Genomic DNA, 24,357 nt, shown 5'->3' with positions numbered 1-24,357 from the left:
GCAAATTCGAAACCAAGTCGTCCACGAAGGAAAGAAATGAAGAGCTCCACAACAATTGGAATACATGTGGGCCAGCTGCCTGAGGCAAATAACAGCAGTGGCACGCAGTGAACGGAACAAGCCATCAACCAGAACAAATGGGCTTCGGCTACAGCTCACTCTGGAATCCAGAGTCTGGATTGCTATGTAGCCATCACGATTGAGGCTGAACCTCCAGATTCACCTCCAGCCCCAGCGCCGTGGCTCAAGAGGAAGGAGTCAGCGCTGATCAAAAGACTTAGAAAATTTCAGGAGGCTATTAACTAAGGTTCAATAGACTACCTTCTCTCTCTCTCTCCACTGCCGCGTCCAGAGCCCCGGTGGGAGTTCCATCGCGACCGGGCAGATTGTAGACCCATTTCAGTGCCTCCATGTCCCCAGCCTTCACCGCCGCCCGTATCCACGTAAAAGACACTTAGTTCACTCGGGGCAGCAAAGCGCACCTTCTTCACCGTCAAAGCTTCGGAACTTGACCTCGTCCCCCTCTATACCGACGACTCGGGCATATATTGGTAGAGGGAAGGCGCCTGCCGCTACGTCCTCAGGCAGGAGATGCAGTGTCGATCGCGACGTTAGACGCGGCATGTTGCTGAGGCGAATGCAGAGAGCCGAAGGGTCGCTTTTCTAACGCTGTGAGCGCTGTAAAGAAAGTCTGAAACTAACGCTGTTCTACGTCTTCATCTGCGTTGGTTTCAACTTCCTGCCTTCCTTCTAAAAAGCTATTTTCACTGCTCCACTCGTGAAAATCTTCAATACGGACCAACTAGAATAAAGTGCAAGAAGTCGATGCAGTATTCAATTCAAAAGTGTGAGTTTAGAATGAAAAGATAATCGCCTTAGGTTCTCCACGGGTTTTCATGAAATATAGCGGGGCCCTGCTTTGGTCAAAATGTCTGCTGAAGTTTGATGACGCATCGATTAAGCACCGCGAGCCACAGCGTTTGCCTTGCTCTGAGCTTCATCATGAATCTGCTGGTGAAGCCGAAGAAGCCAACTGGGATCTGTGTCCGTATCAAGGAAGCGCCAAGATATGACGCGACGGTTTTCGGCTTCTAGCAACTCCTTGTAGATGTCTTGGTTCGCCACAGGCTTCTTGTTCGAGTTCTTCCAGCCGTTCCTTTTCCAGCGAGTGATCCGCCTATGCTCGCCGTTATGGTCTGCCATCGCGTGCACAAGCCCCTGGTATCGGGTGTAGATGACAAGAGGTCGTAGCTGCTTCGGGTCCAGTCGGTTAGCAATAGCTGCGGCATCTTTTGCCGCTAGGCAGTCAGCACGATTGTTCGTCGGGTGGTCGATAAGTGCCATGGCATGAGTACGAATGTTCTCCAGAGGAAATGAGACTGCGTATGCCGCTGTGCAGCCCTCGCGTCCATTCAGAGGTGCGCTACCGGCACAAAACGAGACGAGATGTTTGTCATGCCGGGCTCGTAGTTCTTCGGCCCACATATCGCCTCCTTGGATGGTATCCCTGACTCCCATTGACCCCAGTTGCTGGCTTAGGACTTCCACGTCATCTTCGCCTCGGGGTACGTCAGCGTTCAGGTTACCGGTGTCGATGGCATTACCGCTCTGGTACGTCTTCACGAACTGGCGTGCTTCGTCTTCAGTGAGGAACTTCTCATGCTTGGCCTTAGAAAACCCCTTGATCTGCTGCTCGGTTTCCGGCCATGTTCGGTAGATCCCCGGGCGTCTGCCCACCGCCACTGCGTAGTACCATTCTTTCTCCTTGGCCATGGTGTCCCGGCGAGCTTGAGGTTTCGAGGGAGAAACGAGAAATGAAGTCTTGTTAGAGGGAGTCCGCGTCGTGTGACCGATCACCTGGGAGAGGTCCTTGCGGTCATTGAAGGACTCTAGAGGGAAGTGGAACGCTTTGAATCAGGTATCATCCGATGGCAGTCCGCCATTGGTAGACAGGTAGAGGGACCGGACTCCGCTCGGCTTTGGTGTTGCATTTTGGGTTGCCCTCGGAGCATATATGTTTTGGACAGCAAAAATAATTCGTGGCAAGAGACCTATGAATACACCCGAGGAACTTTACCTTGAAGTAGAAGTCACGATATGTTGGGCCCTGAGGTGTGCACGATGTCCTCAACCTCACCGCTTCCTGCATCCAGACGCGAAAGATTACGTGGATTCTGCAAAGCCCGGTTCTCCAAGCTCGTCGACGCATGGTTCGCAGTTCAACTCGCGCACTACGGGGGGAAGTACTCGATTGAAAGGATGCTGGCCCTGGAGGAATATTCTCGTGACACATCGTTAACTCGAGTGTTGCTTGTTACCGTCGGCAGTCCACTATTAGTTTTTGCAGTCGTTTTGTTGCAAGAAAGTATTCCTCTTCAAGACCCAGCGGCTGGCTGGAAGGCCAACTACGGCTTTTGGTTTCGCGTGGGAATAGTTGGAATTGCTGTCGGCATTGCAACTACTGTTCACCTGCGGCTGTGGATAGGCATTCATAAGATCTCTACTCTATGCACGATCTTCTATTGCATTGCTACCGGGATTGGATACATTTCGAGTGGAATAGCGGCAGCGACGGTGTGGGTATTTCCTATCCCATTCTATATGTTCACGCTTGGTGGAGTAACTTCGCTGATTATATTGGCTTACATCAGGATTGTGATGGGGTCCCGTGCGTTTTGGGAAATCTTTCATCAGCACGAGCTACTTCGTCGAATGAAGCAAATCTCGATATTGCAAGCTTTCCTCTACGTCGTGTACCCTTTTTACCAAGTGCTTTTCACTAAGACAAACCACACGAACTACGAGCTGCCAGTAATTATGCTACTCCCGGCATTTCGGCTGGTGATAAAGAAGGTGTTTGCCATGGCAGCTTCGCACAAAGAGGACATGATCCCGGTCCACGCCGTTTTCACTGTCGATTTTTTCGATGCGCTGTACCTGGCGACGTTTATGCAGAGCTTGTCGATGTCAACGCTGGTGGCGATTGTGATTGTCGACATTATGCAAAATGCAGTGGAATTACAAGAACTCCACCAGCGAACGCTTCGTATCATTGCTCGTACCCAACGAGTTGTCGGCCCTACTACCAACACTGCTTACAATGGAAATTTGCTGGAGGCTGTACGATCGCTGTGTTCCTCTTCCGGAATACTGCAAAGCCAAATTCGAGCTGGAATAAGCGTGCGTTCTTGCATTGAACACCAAGTTTCACCGGAGAGCAACAGTCTGTTAACGATTCTCGAAAATGCCCGCCAAACAGGGTCCATAGCCAAATTATTTGATCACTTGCCGAGTATCAACCGCGTCCCATCGCAGTCAGCATCGATCCATGAGCGGCGAAGCAATTGAGCACGCGGAGGAGTTCTGGGCAGCTGTAGCGGCGCAAAATGGGAACCTTGAGGCGCTCAAATGGGTCTGCAGCTTACCCGGGGAAACGAAGCTGTGGCGGGCTCTGGCGGGAGCAGTGGACTATGGACACTTGGAGACAGCCAAGTGGATTGTGCAAGAACTTGGGGAAGATTTCTTCAAGGCCAATAAATCTATCCTGCAGCTCGATAAGGCAGTGGTCCACGGCCACTTTGATGTCCTCGAATGGGTAGTTCCGTATTGTCCTCAGAGCTGTCGCGCCAGCTTGGGAGACTCCGATGCCGCTCGAAATGGGCGTCTCGACATTCTTCGTCTGCTCCGAGCGAGCGGTATCTGCGATGATGGACAGTATGCAATGAGCAGTGCAGCGTCAAGTGGTCATCTTGATATCGTCAAGTGTCTGCATAACGAGCTGAAAGAAGCCCCTGCAGAGAACGGCGATCTCGACATTGTGCAATGGCTACACGAAAATCGGTCCGAGGGCTGCACAACTTACGCCATGGACACAGCAGCGTCCAAAGGCAACCTGGAAATGGTCGAGTGGCTCAGTGAGAACAGAACAGAGGGCTGCACAACGCGCGCGATGAATTTGGCGGCGTCTCAGGGCCACCTGGACGTTGTCAAGTGGCTCCACGGCAACCGACAGGAAGGATGCACGACCGACGCGATGAATTTCGCTGCCATGAACGGCAAACTGGACGTGGTAAAGTGGCTACACGAGAATCGAACTGAGGGCTGCACAACTATCGCAATGGTTGGAGCAGCTGGGAACGGGTATCTCGAGATTGTCAAGTGGCTCCATGCGAATCGAAGCGAGGGCTGTACTACACTAGCAATGGACGTGGCTGCCCAGAACAACTGGTTAGAGGTGGTGTGGTTTCTTGATGTACAGCGATCGGAGGGCTGCACCACTGCAGCGATGGATGAGGCTGCAGCTCAAGGCCACATGGAGATGCTCCAGTGGGTGGAATATCTTCGAACGGAAGGCTGCACGGCGTTAGCAGTCGAAGAAGCAGTACGATATTGCGCTCTATCTCCACAGAGAACGAGACGAATGCGACGTCATCCAAGCCCTGCGAGGCTGCTCTATTCGGAAGCAGCGTTGGGCATTCATGGACTGGATGTGCCTTTACTACCAAGAAGAGTTTGAGACTACGATAGCACCACAACTTCTTGCCGACTAAACCCTGTGCAAGCCACTATGAGCGCCCCATACCCACGCTCGAATCGCACAACTCTATTGGTGGCCGAACCTGCAACGAGAAGTTAAACGATGGGTGGCTGGGTGTCAGAAGTGCGGCAGTCGCAAGGCTCGCCCGCGCGAAGTGATCCCTCCATTACGGAGTATGAAGGGCGGAGACGTGGGGGACCGATGGGCTTTGGACGTGGCTGGTCCTTTGCCTATGAGTGATGGCGGCCAACGATACGTGATCGCAGCGGTCGAATACGTAACCCGGTGACGCGGTGGCGGTAACCGTACACCACCACACGGCTGAGAACGTCGCGGAGTTTCTGATAAAGCACGTGGTGTTAAACTTTGGTCCATTTAGAGAATTGTTGACGGATGGCGCACCTTAACTAACGGGGCGAGTGATCGAGCAGCTTGTGGCGATGCTACAAGCGCAACAGACGAACCCTGTACCATACAGACCGCAGATGGTTGGATTGGTTGAACGATTTCATCGTACGTGGAAGGATTGTGTGTCCACGTACATGAATGCGGATGAGCAACACGACTGGGACATGTGGGTAGACTGCGCGGTGTATGCCTACAATTCTGGGCAACATTCAACGGTCAAGTTATCTCCGAATGTGACGATGGGGAGTAAGCTGAGGAGTCCTAACGAGCTCTTACGACGTACGAGTGTTGCTGAGGCGGGCGAGTTGACGAAGTACCATGAACGACTGCTGGCGGCGCTGGCGAGCAGTCAGAGGTATGCTGAGCAGGCACGGGAACGTGAGCAATTACGACAAGCGCGCTATTACAACAGACGAGTGAAACAGAGACGAACCTTTGAAGCTGGGGATCGTGTATGGATGTATCGGCCGCCGAGAGGACCGAAAGCGTCCAAGTTCGTCCACCAGTGGATTGGTCCGATGAAGATCATCGAACCTGCGGGATACGACAATTACTTGATCGAACGAGAGGATAAGAGCGGCGAGTGCGAGCAGTTTGTGGCACATGTTTCATTTTTAGTCACTTATCGCTACCCCGCTGAACTATTACGAGACGTAGCGGCTGACTTGGAAGCGCAGTTGGAACATGAAGGCGCGTTCCAACGCGAAGGTGATGCAGCGACGGCAGGAGAAACTGTGGGAGCAACGTCGGCTCCTGCACGTGCAGCGACTGCAGGACACGGCAAGAAGAGAGATGGACGAGCAGTGGCGAGTGCGAGCGAGTCCAGACTGCAGGACGAGCTCCTGGTGGAGCTACGACGACGGCGACGACGGAATCGAGCTGGCACTACATACTTGAGTACGAGTTGCAGCCCCTACGCACACGTGGACGACAGCGTGGAGCAGCGACGGATGACGAACGGTGTTGGGTGTCCGTACGCGAGTACGATCGACTGTATCAGGCCGGCAGAGTCGTGGAAGACTCTGCAGGTGGAGAAGACGTGTAACAGGACATGGGCAGATGGCGGTCACGGCATGGTGACCACGGAGGCGAGCAGCGGTAGCTGGTCGCACGAGTCGGGCGACGAGTGGGGCATGGCGGACGAGAGCGGCTGGCATGGGTGCGTGGTGGCGGGTCGCGAGATCCAGACGACGGTGGGTGCGGAGAGCCGCACGAACGCGATCTTGGCAGCGAACGGTCGCTCCGAGAGCAGTGGCAGCCGGAACGGACGGCTGGGAGTGGCTGACGAAGAAGTTCTCGAAGCTGAAGGGTCGGCAGTGCGAGCTGGCCTTCGGGCTGGAGAAGAACGAGCGGTGGCGAACGAGTGAGGCGCAAGCGGTTGAGAATTAGCGTGCTTGGAGCAAGCGAGCACTTACGAGTTGGGTGGCCTGGTGACGGGTTGCCGGACAACGAACGAGGGAGGGCGAAAGCTCTTGCTGGGGGCGACAGCTCCTTCTGGACGAGTGACGGACAAGTGGTGGTGGAGTGTCGACGGGCGCTCCGCTGCTACTGGCGAACGAGTGGAGGGTTAGTAGCTCGCGTGCGTGGGTGAACTCTCTTTGTATTGACTGAGTGTAGTTAGCTCTAGTTGTCGGCTGTGGGCTGATAGCTACCAGTTGGCTGAGGACTATTGAGTAATCTAGCCTCCTTAATAAAATTGGATACGTTCGTGTGTGTACGGACGATCCGGCGCAGTAGCTCGGTTAGCTGCTGTCGGCCAGCACGGAGTCAACTTCCAGTTCCCGCGGGCGAACGAGCGCAGCGGAGCAATACGATCTGCCCCACGAGCTGGGCAAGATAAGAAGCTCGTTACACGAGAATACCGATTGGGGCTGTACTGCAGCGTCAATGGATGCCGCAGCAGGAAATGGACACCTGGAAGTGGTCAAATACCTCCATGACAATCGAACCGAAGGGTGTACTTTAGCGGCAATGGATACCGCAGCCGGAAGCGGGCACTTGGAAGTTGTAAAATGGCTACATGTCAACCGTTCTGAGGGCTGCACGACACGAGCGATTGAAATGGCAGCCAAAAACGGTCTTGTTGATGAAGTGAAGTGGCTCATCAAGTACCGATGCCAAACGTTTTTTGCTTCGACCGCGCCATGGACTCTGCTGCCACTGAAGGGCATCTCGGGATACTGCAGTGGCTAGCTGATAGTGGCCAGGACTGTACTAGAGCTGCTATTAATGGCGCGGCAGCCAATGGACATCTGGGGATTGTCAAATGGTTGCACGAAAAGCGGAACGAAGGGTGCACGACTGAGGCGATGGACAACGCCGCGAAGAATGGGCATCTTGACGTGGTGCAATGGCTGCATTCAAACCGAACTGAGGGTTGTACAGATGCTGCCTTCCGACTGGCCGTCAAGGAGGGGCATTTCCAGGTCGTGCATTGGCTGCACAGAAACATCGGCCGAAATGTCATGGAGGCCAATGGCCTTGTGGGTGCAATGGATACTGCTCATTTCGATGCTGTGGTCTACGTTTGCTTGGAGTGCAGAGGCGATCTCGTTGTCGCGCTGTCGACCATACCGAGATCGTACATGCGGCACTGGCAGTTTGTGGATTGGCTGTACTCGCACTACCCGCACGGATTCGCCTCTGAGTTTTTGAAGAAGTACCAGTCGAGACCCGGCTGGAGGAAGCTGTGTTCGCTCTCTGAAGGTTTCCCGGCAGCTCCGCATCGATACTTCTTTTAACCCTTTCGCGAATTACTTGAATTTGTATAGTATACTAGATCAATTGTAGCAAAACTAAAACGGGCCATTCTGGCACGTTTGGTTGTCCCACTATAGAACGGTCCAGATTGGCACGTTTTGGAAGGATGCAATGATTGGCTGAAACCCAATAATTGACCGAACAATTCGTCTATTGGCTAACAGCGCTTGGTGTTATTTGTAATTATGTGAAAGATAGGCTGGCCTGTTTGCTGCAGCGACGCGAAGGAGGCGTCCACTGCTCGGGCATTCGGTGGACGATGTTTGTGGGCTTCCGAAGGGCAGCAGAAGGAAGATGTTGACCGTCACCCGCATCTGTGCGCCGTCAAAGCGTTTGCATAACCGGAGCTCGCCACCGCGCCCACTTCCCCACGCCGGAGATCCGCTGATTAGTCTGGAACGAGGTCAGCGGCGGCACGCTCGGGGAGCACCGTTGGGTTGGACACAGCGACGCCATGAAGATCATGTCAACTACCAAGTTCAGGCCTGCGTACCAAAACCCAGTCGAGTCGGTTGTATGTTGGCGCGCACCAGTACATGCCGTGCATGTGGACCGGGAACTCCGTCTGCGTCGCTGAGCTGCATCGAGCTTCGTGCTGAAAACCAGTCCTGGGTGTACAGCCGACGGCAACGTCACGTCTTCCTTCCCAATCCCACCTGCAGCCTCGCAGCAAAACTCATGAAGCCCATGCTGTCTGCCGCTTTACTGGTAGCAACAGGGCTGGTATACTCCAGCATCCACGTAGCTGAGTTGTTTACCTTTGGACTGCGGGTGTTCTCGATACCCTTGATCAGCTGGGCGCGGGCTTCTGGCGCGTGGTCTATCAGCTGAAGTCGATTTGTTCGCGCAGTTGAAAGTCGTTGGAGTAGACGCAGACGTCGTGGTGGCCTTCTTCAGACATCCTTCATTTTAGATGCATCCGCTAGATACCGGTGCACACATCTTGATTTCAGTATCGAAACAAAAGATCGGCGTTGGCTTTCGTGCCGCAGTGACAAGAAGAGGCTGCACACCATAACGATTCTTCTGGCAGCAGGGATCGTAAAGCATGGAGGGTTTTATTCAGCAGCGTGTTCAAGCGGGTGATGAACAGCCTCCACCCCTTGCTGGAGCAGGAACTCAAGCAACGGACACAAGACAAGAACCGCGCTTCCAGCAGGTCCTGAGTGATAGCCGTGGTCAGACTCAGCATGAAGCTTTGGCAAGGATTCAACCGTCGAATTATCGTTCGAGTGAAGCGCAAGCGCTGACGGAGCCTCGGCGAGGACGTGGGTCAACTATACAGCACAAACAGCAGAAGGCACCTTCTAAACGCAAGGTTTCATCTCCAGCGCGAAAGAAGCAGCCTCGCAAGCGACAGCGGAGCTTAGCATCAGCGATGAAGAGTACGACGCCCAGTGGAGCTGGCGGTGCGGTTGGCAGTAGTGCAATGATCGGCCATACTACATCGGACGCTACTGTTGCCCCTCCTGTCGTGACGGAGACTAGTAGTACGCGCGATTCAGCTTCGCCCACTGCCGCAGCAATGCCTCAGCTGTTTGTCGAGAAGCTTGTGGCGTACTCGCCTGCCAAAGAGTCCTGGCTATCAGGCCGAATATTCGAAGTGCAGGAAGTGCTTACATTGTTGGCCGAGTCTCTAGGTTTGACAAGAAGAAAGCGCTGTTTCAGATTCATTGGATTGACACGCAGTTCCAGAAGGCCGATAAGTGGATAAGCATGAGTGTCGTTCAGCGTGGCATGGAGAACTATAAAAATATGATGGCATCGCCGTCTAAGCCGGCCTGGAAGTCCCTTTGTCAACCAGACAGCACCGAATCTGGTATTGTTGAGGACGACAGCGATTTGGAAGAAGTGGAGGAGAGTTTTAAGCGATATGATCCAGAGGTAATTCTTCCATCTTCATTGCCCGAAGTCGAAAGTATCACCAACATGAAGTTCGATCCTACTGCACAGATCAATGGTCCTTCAGACTTATACCAGCATCCGGATGGCAATGTCAAGACGAGAGTTCGCCCTCATTTCCGCCATTTGTTTGAACATTCGGCATCGTCGAGTTTCTTTGCCTATATTCCTGTCTACTACTGGGTTGAAGTTCTGCACCATACGAACAAGGCGATGCGTGCGCATGAGTTGGAGAAGAAGCTCAGCACCAACAAACCGTTCACCCTACAAGAATTGATGACTTTCCTTGGAATTCTTTTCTTTATGAAACTGGTGGTCAAGGGCGAATACGCCAATTATTGGGGAAGGCAAATAGAAGATTGCATCGTGGGGGGCAACCACCCAGGTCTGGATAAGGTGATGGCACTGAGCCGCTTTAAGCTGTTGCGCCAGCATTTCTGTTTCAGGCACGTGCCAAAAGCTGCTCGTGCAGCGAGTGCTGATGGCGGCTCAAGTACCGCGGTGGCTAGTAGTGGGGATACAGCTGAGACTCACGCCGATCCTGATGCTATTGATATTGACGAGCTGTTGTCGGAAGATGCTACGACGACGAGTAGCTCAACCCAACCTACTGAAAATTCTTCCGTTCCTACCTCGGCATCGAATTCTCAACAAGCTTCGCGACGATCTCAGAATACTGCTACTGCGCCGGCCCCACCGCAGCCAGTGGACCCTGTCAGGAGAATTCGCCCGCTTCTGAATATGCTGAAAATCACAGAAGGGAAGTACGTAGAGGTCGGAAGAGATGTCTCGCTGGATGAGGCGAGCGTCGCCTCCAAAACCAAGTACGGGCGGAGATTGATAATGTTCAACCCCATGAAGCCTGGTGGTATATACCACTTTCGAGTTTACACCCTTTGTTGTGCCACTACGTGGATAGTCATCAACTTTCGAGTGCACTGTGCGAGCGACCTATCCGATCGGCTGCAAGGCGTTGTATCTAAGGAGACAATCGAAGCACTAAGACAAGAACTGGACGAGTTATCAACTGTCCGAAGCCAGGTTATGGAAGTGGTGAGGCCACTTTATCATACCAATCGCGTGATAAATGCCGACAACTACTACATGTCCGTGCAACTTTTGGCTGCTCTGCGAGTGAAGGGCCTTTATGGCAGAGGGACTATACGCGGGAATAGCCTGCATTTTCCGCATCATGTCGTTTTGAAGAAGAAGGAGTGTCGTTGCGGGCAGTATCGCCAAGCTGTTTCAGTGGCGCATGAGATGGTTGCTGTGGCGTGGTATGATAGTGCGGTGGTGAAGATGGTGTCGAACGCAGACAAGTCTTCGGAAACGGCCTTAACAAGGAGAGTCGGCAGTCAACTGCAGCCATTCCCTGCTCCACTGTGTGTGTCAGAGTACAACACCAATATGCAAGGTGTTGATAGGCTGGACCAACTACGTGAACGGTTCTCTTTGGCCGACGGTCACACTTTCAAGAAATGGTATAAGAAGCTGGGGATGGCTTTTGTGGATATTGCCAGAGTCAATGCCTACATGACCAGAAAGTTGACTATTGACGTGACGAGAGATCGTGATCCGCACCGTTCATTTGTTGCAGAGCTCGCGGAGGAGCTAATTTCAGGGAAATGGATGGAGGCACCTAGTGACAGAAGAATGTTCTACTCCGCCCGAGGAGAGTCTGGGGTTGCGGCCGCAGTGGAGGGTTCTGCTATGTGGCATTGTGGGGGCGTGGAACCTTCAACCATGTCCAGCCCTCAAAAATCGTGCGTTGCTCTCAACTCGAAGCAGATTTTTGGAGACAAGAAGCGGAGAAGGCATTGTGTGGTATGTCGATGGGAAGATCGGTTTCCAACAGTTGTCACCGACCACTGTACGCTCCACGGCGTGAGCCTCTGTCAAATTGTCCATACAACTGCTGCGAAGCCATACTTCTGCCAACAGCCCACTTGGACTTGTTGGGAGTAGTACCACAAATTTTACTTGCGCGAAAACCTATTCTCAGCCAAAGGAAACCTAAGGAAGACGTCCAATTTGTTCATTCAGCGTCGTCGAGCCGAAACAGGTTCAACAAGATCAACGCAAGATGAACAGTCTGTAAATGTATATTGAAATCAAGATGAATGCTTATATTTTCAGGCTGAGAACACGTACAGCTCGGTCTTTTCTGTATAGAGATAAACTGTTGCTGGTTTTGATGACCAGCTCACCAACACTTCGACTGATGTTTGCAGCTTCCAGCGAGAAGCTGTTTGTGCACGTGGGACTGTGCCGTGGGCAAATCTCACTTGTGAAGGCAACAATCCACGCGTCCGTCATGTATACAAGCTCACTTGTGGTAGAAGGCTCAAAGCGCAAGTTGTTGGCAAAGACGATTTTTGCGCTGGAGAAAGGGTATATCATCGACAGCTCAATTCGCTCCACATCTTCAGCATACACCTCCACGTTTTGTAGGCCTGGCCATTGCACTACATGCTCAATCAGTATCCCATTACAACGGTCAACCAAATCACGTCGGACTTCAATACCAATGCTCGCGCGAACTGATGTCGAAAGAACAAACTGAGTCATCACATTGCCAACACCAGAGCCGATATCCATAAACACATCGCCAGCCCCAATAGTTCTAACCCGTTGTATTGCCGCAATAAAGGCTGCAATCCCACTGGGCAGTAGCTCACCAGCATTCAAATGGGGCGCGCACGAAGGATAGATGACTTCTTGACGAGCTACAGCTTGCGTTGCAGCCGTAGTCGTCAGGTGCTCTGGTATAAACGAACGCAAACGCTTTTGACGGCGCTCTTCAGCCCCAGGACAAAAACCAACCACATCACCACCTGTCTCCACCAACGTTACTCCTCCACACCCTGAATCCGATGTCACCGACGATGTACCTGGCGCTAGATGGTGGAGTGAATCGCCGCGTGAAGATCCTCGTGCTTGATCTAACGCTAAATCGCGAGAGCTGTCACGGGCAATTTGCACCAACTGCTTGTCCTCCTCCTCTAAGAATGATGTGCCCGGCATTCTTCACGGGAGCCCCAAGGGCCGTATGAGAATGGATTTCAGTATGCAAACTTGTGAGCGAGAACATCTGCACATATTTTCGTTTGAGTATGGAATCTTCTGATGGTTCAACGTCACCAGATGCCTATATTTGTAAGTTTTGAAAATGAAACGATGAGGTGTGTGCAGGGATTGACTGTAATTGAACGCAGTAGTCCAGCGAGGGTCGAAGAGTGGTAGCAAAAGCTCGATTGAACGCGATCTCCGATGCAACACTTGGGAAGGCATCCAAACGTGCCATTTTGGCCCGGTTTGCCGCGAAAGGGTTAAGTTGGTTCCGCTGGAGCACTAAGACCCACTCCAGCAAAATAATACTTCGAAGTACTTAGGTAATAACAAAGTTGTTCGTAAAAAAAGCAAGCACACACAACGGATACTATGTGCCTTAAACCTTATTATCAGTGTGTTTTACCATACTTTGGGGTAGCTGTCGTTAGTACTTGACGGCGTTTTGTTGCGCCGTCCTACGTGCTTTGCTGTACGCCACTTGGTTCCAGTGCGACTCCCACGTTTTGCTTCCGGTGTGCGCCTTCACATGACGCCACAAGACGTCGCGTCTCCGTTGGGCTCTCACAAGTCGCTCCAAGATATCACGATTCTTGACCGCAGTCCCTCTCACTGTGCGCCACCTAGATCCACGTCGTCATCGAGTTGATGAGCATCATGCTGTCCGTGTAAATGTAGAGTACTTTAGTGCCGTCGGCATCCACCATATTAGCACCGACCAAGGCTATCCAAGCTGCCAGATACTCAGCTCGGTTGCTAGTCGCCCACGGTTGAGGCACGGTCCCCACGACCTCCGCGCCTTGGCAGTGCGGGAAAATGCAGGCGTACGCCGCATGACAGTCCGGCTGGCCGTTGCGTATCGCGCTGCCACCGCAGAACGCCACCAAAGTGTCTGAATGTTTGGGGTCAGGATTCATCGGATAGGCTCACCACTGTCGGGGGTTATGGGTGTAGTCGATTTCCAGTCCGTGCGAGTTGAGGAACTCCCGAGCGCCGCCAAGCGTCGAGAACCTTTTGAGCTTCGCGTGCGAGTATCCCCTTGTCATAGCCAACGCATCGTCCAGATCAGTGTAGACCCCCACGCAGTGTCCAGCTACAACCGCGTAGTATCTGGTCATGCCTTCGGCTTGTGATCCTCAGGGTCTTTTGTCGAATGAAGTCGAACCAGGATGCACATCAGGGCGTTGATACGGGTCGATGGCACGAGTGTTGCCGACTCAGTATCTGTTCATACCTCCGGCCAGTAACTTTTGTCGAATGAAGTCGAACCAGGATGCACATCAGGCATTGATACGGGTCGATGGCACGAGTGTTGCCGACTCGCGACCAAGAGATGCACTTGCACTCGACCCCATCAATTAGGATAGGTAGGTTGATGACTGGTTTTGTCCCCATTCTAGTTTTAGTCGCACCAGCCTAAATTTCCCCTTCCTGGCTGGAATCAGGACTCGTCCGCCATCTCCGAGTACAGCTCCGAGTCTGACGGCAGCACCGACATGGCGTACGGAGACTCGAGCAGCTACAGCGAGAACGAAGACATGGAGGTAGACGCAGAAGCAGACGAGGAGGAGGAGGGTGAGGAAGATGAAGACCTGGACTGGTACTACGCCGTACCGATCGGTCGGTGCAGGGGGATCTTTACCAGCCTAAAGGACGCCTTCAGACACACGCGGGGGTACTCCCGCTCGATGTTCAAGAAGTTCCCGACGTTTGAGGAGGCCCATGAGTTCCTCAATCAGTACGGACTTCGAGTCGATCATGGCTACAATTACGCAGATGGGACCCGACTTTGGTTCGCTTACGCCATGAACAGCGGGGGTGGGGACTTCCCGGATCCTCTGCACCCCAGCTCCTTGGTGGCATTCTGTGGCGGGAGTGCACTTCGCAATGGCGAGCCGGACTGTGACGCAGTGTATGCGTGTGTTTTCCCACACCAGCGAGATTGGGACGTTGTGGAGCAAGTGGAAGGGCCCTGGCCGACCAGTAACCGAGCCGAGTACATGACAGCTTTGGCTGCACTGCAGCGTGCCAATATCGAGGACAAGCACAAAACCAAAGTGCTGTTCATCTACTCGGACAGCAAGCTGCTGGTGGAGTCCATGAGCAAGTGGGTCTACAAGTGGCGGAACAATGGCTGGCGCACGGTGAACGGCACGGACGTCCAGAACCGCGATCTTTTGGAGAATAATGGCTGCTCAAGGAAATCGCCGAGTGCAGTGGTGTCGAGTGAAGGCGCATAGTGGAGGGCGGTACTGGGAAGCGTTCTGGAATGAGATCGCTGGAGCTGAGGCGAGAGGAGAGGCCCAAGAAGATTGAATGGGGTTTCAAGGTAAGGGGTTGTGAACTTGTGAGAGTCAGCGTTGGGAGGTTGTTTCAAGACTTCTTGGGAGCCGTGCGGAGCAGTGTGGACTCTATATGCCCTTCATTTCAATTATATGTAATCCATTCGAACTGGAAAGAGAAATCGATACCTATGAAGAAGAAATGGAATCACAGCACGTGGTTAGTTTGGCGTTGAGTCTTACGAGCATTGTTCACTGACTTACCAAAGTGTACAACGCGGAATGTCAACGTCATTAGAACCCCCATGAGTAGAGTTACCTGGATGAACGCCATTTGCTTTTCCAGCACAAACGCAAGCTGGTACAGCGCATTAATCCCGCAGTTGCGCTTCGTGATCTGTCCGAGCACCACAAAAGACCCGAGCTCCAGAAGTGCGTACAGGAACATTCTTAACACCATGCCATTGACATTTTCAAGAGTGACCCCGTGCATTTCCGTGTGGTACTGCGCGCTGGATTGGTGAACCATCGTCAAAATGAACGCGCCGTACAGCAGAGGAATGATCACCTCCACGTACTCGGTCAACACGAGACATTCGGACGTGAATAGCACCTCGAGAGCGTCCTTCAGGACAACAGAGCTGTCCACAACGGATCTTCTTCGGCTTGAGTATATCGAAGCTCTTCTATCGGGTAGATCTGCTGGTGGTGAATTATTGCGGCTGACTATCAACGGCGGGCTAGGCTGTACGGAATTGGAGTTGCTCGGATATCGGCCTCTCGCCAGTACTAATTCACCAGGAGTCGGTCGGATCGATGCTGACTGCGATGGGACGCGGTTGATACTCGGCAAGTGATCAAATAATTTGGCTATGGACCCTGTTTGGCGGGCATTTTCGAGAATCGTTAACAGACTGTTGCTCTCCGGTGAAACTTGGTGTTCAATGCAAGAACGCACGCGTATTCCAGCTCGAATTTGCTTGTGAAGGACCCCGGGAGAGGAGCACAGCCACCGGACAGCTTCCAGTAAATTACCATTGTAAGCAGTGTTGGTAGTAGGGCCGACAACTCGTTGGGTACGAGCAATGATACGAAGCGTTCGCTGGTGGAGTTCTTGTAATTCCACTGCATTTTGCATAATGTCGACAATCACAATCGCCACCAGCGTTGACATCGACAAGCTCTGCATAAACGTCGCCAGGTACAGCGCATCGAAAAAATCGACAGTGAAAACGGCGTGGACCGGGATCATGTCCTCTTTGTGCGAAGCTGCCATGGCAAACACCTTCTTTATCACCAGCCGAAATGCCGGGAGTAGCATAATTACTGGCAGCTCGTAGTTCGTGTGGTTTGTCTTAGTGAAAAGCACTTGGTAAAAAGGGTACACGACGTAGAGGAAAGCTTGCAATATCGAGATTTGCTTCATTCGACGAAGTAGCTCGTGCTGATGAAAGATTTCCCAAAACGCACGGGACCCCATCACAATCCTGATGTAAGCCAATATAATCAGCGAAGTTACTCCACCAAGCGTGAACATATAGAATGGGATAGGAAATACCCACACCGTCGCTGCCGCTATTCCACTCGAAATGTATCCAATCCCGGTAGCAATGCAATAGAAGATCGTGCATAGAGTAGAGATCTTATGAATGCCTATCCACAGCCGCAGGTGAACAGTAGTTGCAATGCCGACAGCAATTCCAACTATTCCCACGCGAAACCAAAAGCCGTAGTTGGCCTTCCAGCCAGCCGCTGGGTCTTGAAGAGGAATACTTTCTTGCAACAAAACGACTGCAAAAACTAATAGTGGACTGCCGACGGTAACAAGCAACACTCGAGTTAACGATGTGTCACGAGAATATTCCTCCAGGGCCAGCATCCTTTCAATCGAGTACTTCCCCCCGTAGTGCGCGAGTTGAACTGCGAACCATGCGTCGACGAGCTTGGAGAACCGGGCTTTGCAGAATCCATGTAGTTGTTGGCGTGCGGATGGCGGACGTGACGACGTTGAGGCCATATCGTCCCGCTTCAGGTGAAAATGTCTTCTGAGCAGTCAGACTTCGTCTATATTATTCATAGCTCCAACCATTTCCAGGCTTAGTTCCCAGTCACGCAACCGTTTTAGTGTCCACGGCGAAACGAGTTCGTGTCTTATCTGTTCTTACTGCACGGTCGATTGGAAATTATAGAAAGAAGACCCCAGGTACTTGACCTAATTTGAGACTTATTTCGAAGCTAGCACTTTGACGGCTAAGTGTTATAGTGTAGTATAGTAGTGCGCAGGACAGCAGTATTGAATGGTACTTCGAAGCACGTTTAGTTCGCGATGCGACAGCAGTAGTGAAATCTTTATTATCCCATTCATTTAGGTGTTATCCACTCGAATTTAAAGGAAAAGTCGACACCTGATAAACCAACCACGCAAAAAGAGTTTGTCATCGAGGTTTATCACTAGCGTATCGGTATGCAAACGTACCGAAGTGTACAACGCGGAATGTCAACGTCATTAGAACCCCCATGAGTAGAGTTACCTGGATGAACGCCATTTGCTTTTCCAGCACAAACGCAAGCTGGTACAGCGCATTAATCCCGCAGTTGCGCTTCGTGATCTGTCCGAGCACCACAAAAGACCCGAGCTCCAGAAGTGCGTACAGGAACATTCTTAACACCATGCCATTGACATTTTCAAGAGTGACCCCGTGCATTTCCGTGTGATACTGCGCGCTGGATTGGTGAACCATCGTCAAAATGAACGCGCCGTACAGCAGAGGAATGATCACCTCCACGTACTCGGTCAACACGAGACATTCGGACGTGAATAGCACCTCGAGAGCGTCCTTCAGGACAACAGAGCTGTCCACAACGGATCTTCTTCGGCTTGAGTATATCGAAGCTCTTCTATCGGGTAGATCTGCTGGTGGTGAATTATTGCGGCTGACTATCAACGGCGGGCTAGGCTGTACGGAATTGGAGTTGCTCGGATATCGGCCTCTCGCCAGTACTAATTCACCAGGAGTCGGTCGCCTTCTCGCAGCCACTTGGCCATCTCTAGATGGCTTCCCTGCAGTGCGAATAAAACTTCAATGCCGTTCCACTCGACGCCGTCGAATCGCGCTGCCAGCCACTGCAGAATCTCCAACCGTCCGAACTTCGCCGCTTCCGCAGCAGCCGACCTCGGGACGGAGCACTCGCGTGAAGTGGGCTGCTAGGAGCTCAACCAGCTCCGAGTTCCCAGCAGTTCATGAAGCGACGCTACGACGTGGGGCAGGCGAAGGGCTTCAGGACCATTTCGACACACGACACGCACGCAGACCAGAGCTTGGAGATGCAGGTCGGTGGTGTCGAGGGAGGGAACTGGAGCCGGGACAACGCGGTGCTGCAGCAGGCGACGGCACTTACTCATGGCTCCTTGGCGAACGTTGTTAATGAAGCGTCGACGGTTTCTTTTTTTCTTTTCAAGAAAGTGATTTATGCAGGCACTAAACCGTAGTTCCTGGCGCCGATGAATACAGATCCATCGCTTCACCGCTCTTCACCGGCATGCATTAGTGCTTCGTCGAATTCAGCACGCATTGCTTCGTAGTGCTGAAGAACTCGCGAGAAGAACGGGTCTTCCAGCGGAGTTCGAGTGAGTGGATCTACCGGGTAGATAGATCCCTGGAAGCGAGCACAGCTCCTCCCACTCCCATCTCCATCGGTACTTTTCCACGAACGAAGAAATGAACTGGGCCGAGTATTGCGAGTACAGCCAATCCAAGAACTGCTGCAACAGAAGGCGCTGTTCACGAGTATTCTCGAGCGCATCCAGTAGGTCGCCGTTGAGCTCCATGCAGATGTACACCACGGCATCAAAGCGGCCAGCATCCAGAGCTCTGGCAAGAACATTGGATCCCCGAATATTTGCTCCTTTCTTCTCGTGAAGCCAACGCACGATATTCAGGTGGCCACATGTGGCTGCTAAGTTGATAGCAGCATCTGTGCAGCCCTCGGTCCTGTGTGAGTCCAGCCATAGCACCATATCGAAATGCCCGTTCTTCGCGGCCTGGTCCATTGCTCTGGTCGTGCATTCCTTTCCATGCTCGTGCAGCCACTTGACAGTCTCCAAGTGTCCATTGGCCGCCGCGTCGTCCATGGCACAATTAGTACAGCTCGTGCCGCTCTCCACCAGCACCTTCACCGTTTCGAGATGGCCTTCAGCGGCGGCAAAATCCACGGCATGCATCGAACAGGCTTCGCACTGGTACTTGAGAAGCCACTTCACAATACCCAGAAATCCTTTCTTGGCAGCACTATTCATCGCTCTTGTCGTGCAGCCCTCCCACCTGTTATAACGCAGCCACTTTACCACTTCCAGGTGCCCGTTTCCAGCCGCGGTGTCCATGGCGGCTTTCGTGCAGCCTTCAGCTCGGTTTCCATGAAGCCATTTGACCAAATCTAAGTGTCCATTACCGGCAGCAGCATCCATCACCTCCGTTGTGCACCGCTCGTTCCAGTTATCGTGCAGCCATCGAATCAGTTCCAAGTGACCATGCGCCGCAGCAGCAACGTACACAGCGTTAGAACAAATAGTGGAGTCACGTTCCAAAAGAAGGCGCACTATGTCGAGTCTTCCGCGACCAGCAGCCTCAATTAGAGCCCGTTCCAGCGCGAAGCACTTGCCGCGACGGAACGATAGCAACTGCTCAATTGTGTCGTAGTCAGCGCAAGACGCCACTAAGCCCAAGTTCACAAAGCCGTCGTAATATTCGAGAAGCCACTTCAAAATTTCCATGTGTCCGCCTTCCGCCGCCGCATTAACGATGCTGGAAGGACTTCCTTCCCGACCGAAGAACGAATGAGCCCACTTCAAGGCCTCCAGGTCCCCACTCTTGACTGCTGCCTGCATCCACGCAAGACGAGAGACCTTGTTCACACGAGGCACCAGCCACTGCGCTAGCTCCAAGTGGCCGTGCTCCAAAGCGGACCCAACAAAACGGTGACTCTTCTCAAAATCAACGTGGGCCTCGTCGTTGGCCTCATCAACATCTCCATTAGGAGCCCCTCCGCCGCCGGCAGGACGCGCGATGGTTGTAGCGTGATTAACGAAGAGGAGTTCGATAATATCTCGTCGTCCAGAGGCTGCAGCAGTATCGACAGCTTCAAACGAGACTTTCAAATCCGGGAAAGCCGCCAGGAGTATCTGGACAACCACCAGTTGGCCGGCTCGAATAGCGCTCTGCATTCCCTGATTGAATTGCCAGCATCGAAACGCCGGGTATTTCTTCACGCTGTCGGCTGGCTCGTGCTCATCCATCTCAATGATTCGTCGCAGGAATATTGGTGCGTCCTTGCATGCTTGGGCGACAGTTCGTGGCTGCCCCAAAAACTCGCCGATCGTGCGCGTAATTTGTACTGGAATGCCGCAGCTGCGGAAGGTCAACTCCGGCGTTCTAGCGTCAACTTGTGCCGGGGTCCAGCCAAGACGTAGCTGCGGCTCCATTTGGGTGTCTTCACGTAGCTGGCGGGTGGGGAGGGGGAACTCTGGCGGTTTAAGTGCTGATTGCAAACTGAGCTAAAGCATGCTTGTAGAGTAAGTGACCGACCCCACACAACCCCTTTCTACATATGCGCCGCTTCTCTTCTTCTCGCCCCTCCTCGTCCCTAGCTGGCGACCGCATCGACTATTCTCCATACTTGGCAGTAAGTACTAACTTACGCAATACCTCCTCGTCGCAGCATCAACGGCAACAAGACCTTGAATGTAAGAAACGTAAACTTTTCTGCCTTTCCTTCCTCATGCAGCGATCGCTGCTGCATTGTCAAGGTCGACCGTACATTCCTACTTCATCTGCTCCGGCTGCTTGACTTCACTGGAGCACTCTAGTAAGGTGGGATCTGGGCTCGTGGGTCGTTCTCCTGGTACTCGGACGCCGCGTTGGCCCACATCGGAACGTGCAGTACTCCGCCCGGATTCGTGTAGTAGCCGAAGACGTCTTCGAGTCGGGTCTTGGCGTATACTCGAACGCGATGTGGGACTTGTACAGCGTCCGGACCAACTCACAACGAATGTGTTGACGGTAAAAATAACGGTAAAAGCTCACAGCTGTAATATAGCGCAACCAGAAATTATCGTAAACGTGACTGAGCAAACTGCACTCGCCGTGTACTACATATATTACTGTATTCTGAAGTCCAATGTTGTTAGTCATCTGGAATCGTAAACAAAATGTCCTTCGGCCGGCCCACGTGATGGTAACGCAGGGTGGGGTTCATAGATGATATCGGAGATTTCAGCGCCTTGATCGACGCTGATACCCGGGTGTGGCGTGGCGAGCGAATAACATCTCCATGATCTCCAGTCGCCCATAGGCTGCAGCAGTGTTCACACGTCAAACGAAACTTTCAGCTCCGGGAAACCCACCACCAACACCTTGACTACTTCCATGAATCCTCCTCGAATGGCGCTCTTCATCCCTTCGTTCAATTGCACGCTATAATACGGCTCGAGTTCGTCCTTTATTGCAGCAACACTGGAGTATTCGTCTTGTGGCGGTGGCTCCACAAGTGTCTTGATCAAGGCTAAAAGGTGGGGTATTCCTTTCAGGTTCCATCAGCGGATGATCCCTGGCAAGCACGCTTGGACTTCCTCATCGACCAGCACTTGGTGCTCCATGCTCGCAAGACTGCGAGTGAGATTGGAGGAGGAGTCGATTTTAACGAGCTTTTCGACCAGCAAGTCTGATAGTGTGGTTCAGTCGCTGTGTCCGAGGCGTATGCTGTGGTGATTCTCGTGCACGATGTCCAGGTTCCCGTTCTCTGCAGGCGCGTACATGCATTCGCGGACCACAACCTATTTACTGTAAGTACATTACAAATGTAATAGCTCATGTTGTCCGGAAAAGTTTACGTGCGCCATATATCCATACACTTCCGACTTCCTCGCAGAACTGCCATCAAGCAAACTATGTTTTCCTCCTTAGGATTTCAACCTTCCGCGCATGGCACCTGGAGCAAGTTTCTACGCACCCGTTCTTCTCATCTTCGTCTGCAATGGACTGGTACAACGAAGCATCATTGTTCCAGAAGCAGTTCGGGGTTGTGCACTCCCAGTAGCAGTTAGTCAAGCCACGACCACCACCCTTGGGGTGATGACGAGACCCCCAAGCATGAGTACAGCTGCACTGCGCGCACAGATTCTGCTCTTCACAATGCAGAGTCTTCCTCGTGTGGGGTTTCTCGCAGCCTTCGCAGGTGCTGGCTTTCTTGCATAGAAACTTGTGGTGCTCATGCTCTCCTCGTACTGTGCACAGACTGCTAGAGTGGGTCGCACAGGTAACGGGGCAATGATCGCACTTTAGTTCGCCACAGCCTAGCCACAGCGCGCAGCCGTGAGCACATGTGAAGCGATGCGTGGAGCAACGGTGCTTCTCTTCATGATGAACGACCAGAGTGCACGGCTTTGCCAGCGCGCAGCCACACAGCAGACCACAGTAGCGATAGTGCTCGTTGAACTCGCTTCGTAGCCACAATAGTAGTCCTTGCTGCACTGAAGTTAACACGTTCCCGGTCAGCTTGAATGGGGAGAGGTGCCGGGAGATAATATTGTCCTGCATCAAAGCAATCTCGGGCCAGGAGTACCCCCGTCCACGCGTGACCATGCCCTCAACGATGTCTTTCAGCACCGACAGCACCTCATCTCGAAGCTTGGCCTCTGCCTCTTCGCGCATCCGCACAGTATCAATTGTCTCCGTTGCCTTTGATGTCTGGATCTCCTTAATGACCTCTTGCACAATGTTCATCGAGACCTCCAGCGGCTGTGCACCCAATGGATTGTCGATCAACTCGCGCAGCTCCTTCACTTGCGAATGATATTGGTCGCTTGACTCGCGAAAGTCTGGCACGTTGATGCACTCGATGCCTGAAAAGACCGACTGGAGTTTTGGGCTGGCGCGCACATTTGCGAACCAGGAGGGGTCCCTGTTGCGGGCCTCGTCCAGTTCCTCCGGTGTGCACTTGTTGAGTACCGCGACCAGCACAGGCTTAGTCGCCCGCGCACTCAATTTACTGGCAGCCGCGGCGACTTTGTTGGCAAACGCATCCACAGCATTGGTCGAGTCAAAGCAGTAGATGACGGTGGAACACACGGCGACAGCCACGACCATGAACGCCAGCTCGAGCTTGTCACGGTATTCGGTTGAATAGTCGTACACGAATTGTTTGTCCTTCTCATCAACCAGCGCGTTTAAACGGTCCATCACGACTCTCTTGGCGTCAGGGCCGTCAGCGCCCTCCGTGTCCAGTATGCCGTAGTTCTGGGCGATCGTGAGGTCAATACCCACCGTGGTCTGCTTGTCCCTCGAGTTGCCTGCCCGAAGCTTGAGTCCGTAGAGAGCGTTGCACAGCGTCGACTTGCCAGTTTTCTGGAGACCGAAGATGCCGACCAACTGCACGTCGCTCAGGATTTTCTTCTTGGTTGGCTGAGGCTCAAACTGCACGTGTCGCGCCGCCGCGCCAAACAGCAGGTCACCCGCGTCGTCCTCGCGCTGTTGGAAGTCACCGAGACCCGGCAAAGTGAAGCCCACGAGTTTCTGGGTCGGATGCACGGACAGGTTCCCGAAGAAAAGCTGACTCATCGCCAGCGGGGTATTATCCTTTTGCGTCGTCCATAGTTTTGTCCATGTTAACGTTAGCTTCTCCCATAGTGTCGTCCATATCGGTATCGCCCGAAAGGCGCCGTACCGCCAGGCCACGGAGGCGCAAATCAGCAAGAGCGGCATAGTGAGCCACGAAGGGAAGCCGAGGTCAAGGCCAATGCTCAGAAGCAGGACAGGGACAGCAAACAGTGCCATCGTAGGCATGGTGTCGCGGAGAAGACGCTTGGATGTCGCTCGTAGCTGCACAATCAGATTTTCCACCGACAGGACCTTGTCGTCCGCCCACACGCGCAGCTCGTCAATGGAGCGGGCAAGCGAATCCAGCCCCGGCACGTCGAACTTGAACATGGCTGGGTTTGGCCGCCGCAGAATCGAAAGTGCGCTCTGCCTCGCAGAGCCCAACCCAGTGGAGCTGGAAAAAAAATCAAGACCGGGAGAAGGCACGCCAGAGGGCCGTTGGAGGTTGAGTGGAGACACCAACAAAACCATGGAAAGCTCCTCGGTTGAGCTGTCCACCACTATTCGGGCTAGAATCTGGGGCTCCTAGCGGCGCTGACATGAATGAAGCACATGAACTGCTAGTAGCAGCCGAAGACGTCTTCGAGTCGGATCTTGGCGTACTCGAACGCGATGTAGCTCACCTCGCTAAGCTTCAGCGCATCCAGCGTCTGGACCAACTTACAACAAATTTGCTGACGGTAAAATAGCGTTAAAATAGCTCACAGCTGTAATATAGCGGAACCAGAAATTATCGCATAAAGTGTAC

The 24,357-nt window shown here is 52.9% G+C and overlaps 12 protein-coding genes across 12 annotated transcripts; 4 read left to right on the top strand and 8 right to left on the bottom strand.

The window, feature by feature from the left end:
• Positions 1–1,284: 1,284 nt before the first annotated feature.
• PHYSODRAFT_285296 (hypothetical protein) lies at positions 1,285–1,797 on the bottom strand (the record flags this gene model as incomplete). The annotated part of the gene is made up of 1 exon (XM_009523984.1): positions 1,285–1,797. A coding segment is annotated over exon 1 (489 nt), but the record flags the coding sequence as incomplete, so codon positions are not given.
• A 324-nt stretch (positions 1,798–2,121) lies between these two features.
• Positions 2,122–3,348, top strand: PHYSODRAFT_491778 (hypothetical protein; the record flags this gene model as incomplete). The annotated part of the gene is made up of 1 exon (XM_009523983.1): positions 2,122–3,348. One exon carries the CDS (start codon positions 2,122–2,124, stop codon positions 3,346–3,348), a length of 1,227 nt encoding a protein of 408 aa, XP_009522278.1.
• Positions 3,349–5,184: 1,836 nt separating this feature from the next.
• PHYSODRAFT_327780 (hypothetical protein) lies at positions 5,185–6,312 on the top strand (the record flags this gene model as incomplete). Its single annotated transcript, XM_009523982.1, has 1 exon — positions 5,185–6,312. One exon carries the CDS (start codon positions 5,185–5,187, stop codon positions 6,310–6,312), a length of 1,128 nt encoding a protein of 375 aa, XP_009522277.1.
• Positions 6,313–6,916: 604 nt separating this feature from the next.
• Positions 6,917–7,389, top strand: PHYSODRAFT_372971 (hypothetical protein; the record flags this gene model as incomplete). The annotated part of the gene is made up of 2 exons (XM_009523981.1): positions 6,917–7,022; positions 7,187–7,389. Coding segments are annotated over 2 exons (309 nt in total), but the record flags the coding sequence as incomplete, so codon positions are not given.
• A 4,489-nt stretch (positions 7,390–11,878) lies between these two features.
• On the bottom strand, positions 11,879–12,214 carry PHYSODRAFT_415379 (hypothetical protein; the record flags this gene model as incomplete). The annotated part of the gene is made up of 1 exon (XM_009523980.1): positions 11,879–12,214. A coding segment is annotated over one exon (336 nt), but the record flags the coding sequence as incomplete, so codon positions are not given.
• Positions 12,215–13,299: 1,085 nt separating this feature from the next.
• On the bottom strand, positions 13,300–13,794 carry PHYSODRAFT_327778 (hypothetical protein; the record flags this gene model as incomplete). Its single annotated transcript, XM_009523979.1, has 2 exons — positions 13,300–13,540; positions 13,610–13,794. 2 exons carry the CDS (start codon positions 13,792–13,794, stop codon positions 13,300–13,302), a joined length of 426 nt encoding a protein of 141 aa, XP_009522274.1.
• A 302-nt stretch (positions 13,795–14,096) lies between these two features.
• Positions 14,097–14,916, top strand: PHYSODRAFT_345289 (putative RNase H; the record flags this gene model as incomplete). The annotated part of the gene is made up of 1 exon (XM_009523978.1): positions 14,097–14,916. The coding sequence occupies exon 1, from the start codon at positions 14,173–14,175 to the stop codon at positions 14,914–14,916; it is 744 nt and encodes a 247-aa protein (XP_009522273.1). The 5' UTR covers positions 14,097–14,172.
• A 250-nt stretch (positions 14,917–15,166) lies between these two features.
• PHYSODRAFT_494645 (hypothetical protein) lies at positions 15,167–16,210 on the bottom strand (the record flags this gene model as incomplete). Its single annotated transcript, XM_009523977.1, has 1 exon — positions 15,167–16,210. One exon carries the CDS (start codon positions 16,208–16,210, stop codon positions 15,167–15,169), a length of 1,044 nt encoding a protein of 347 aa, XP_009522272.1.
• A 36-nt stretch (positions 16,211–16,246) lies between these two features.
• PHYSODRAFT_414357 (hypothetical protein) lies at positions 16,247–16,975 on the bottom strand (the record flags this gene model as incomplete). The annotated part of the gene is made up of 1 exon (XM_009523976.1): positions 16,247–16,975. A coding segment is annotated over one exon (729 nt), but the record flags the coding sequence as incomplete, so codon positions are not given.
• Positions 16,976–17,319: 344 nt separating this feature from the next.
• On the bottom strand, positions 17,320–17,825 carry PHYSODRAFT_492278 (hypothetical protein; the record flags this gene model as incomplete). Its single annotated transcript, XM_009523975.1, has 2 exons — positions 17,320–17,363; positions 17,435–17,825. Coding segments are annotated over 2 exons (435 nt in total), but the record flags the coding sequence as incomplete, so codon positions are not given.
• Positions 17,826–18,868: 1,043 nt separating this feature from the next.
• PHYSODRAFT_421448 (hypothetical protein) lies at positions 18,869–19,951 on the bottom strand (the record flags this gene model as incomplete). The annotated part of the gene is made up of 2 exons (XM_009523974.1): positions 18,869–19,612; positions 19,688–19,951. Coding segments are annotated over 2 exons (1,008 nt in total), but the record flags the coding sequence as incomplete, so codon positions are not given.
• Positions 19,952–20,817: 866 nt separating this feature from the next.
• Positions 20,818–23,939, bottom strand: PHYSODRAFT_327775 (hypothetical protein; the record flags this gene model as incomplete). Its single annotated transcript, XM_009523973.1, has 3 exons — positions 20,818–20,943; positions 21,338–21,428; positions 21,964–23,939. The coding sequence occupies 3 exons, from the start codon at positions 23,937–23,939 to the stop codon at positions 20,818–20,820; spliced, it is 2,193 nt and encodes a 730-aa protein (XP_009522268.1).
• Between the last annotated feature and the right edge of the window lie 418 nt (positions 23,940–24,357).

This window comes from Phytophthora sojae (assembly GCF_000149755.1).
Source record: "Phytophthora sojae unplaced genomic scaffold PHYSOscaffold_3, whole genome shotgun sequence".
NCBI lineage: Eukaryota > Oomycota > Peronosporomycetes > Peronosporales > Peronosporaceae > Phytophthora > Phytophthora sojae.
Note: the sequence above shows the minus strand (reverse complement) of the source record. Positions and strands in the feature narration are given on the sequence as shown.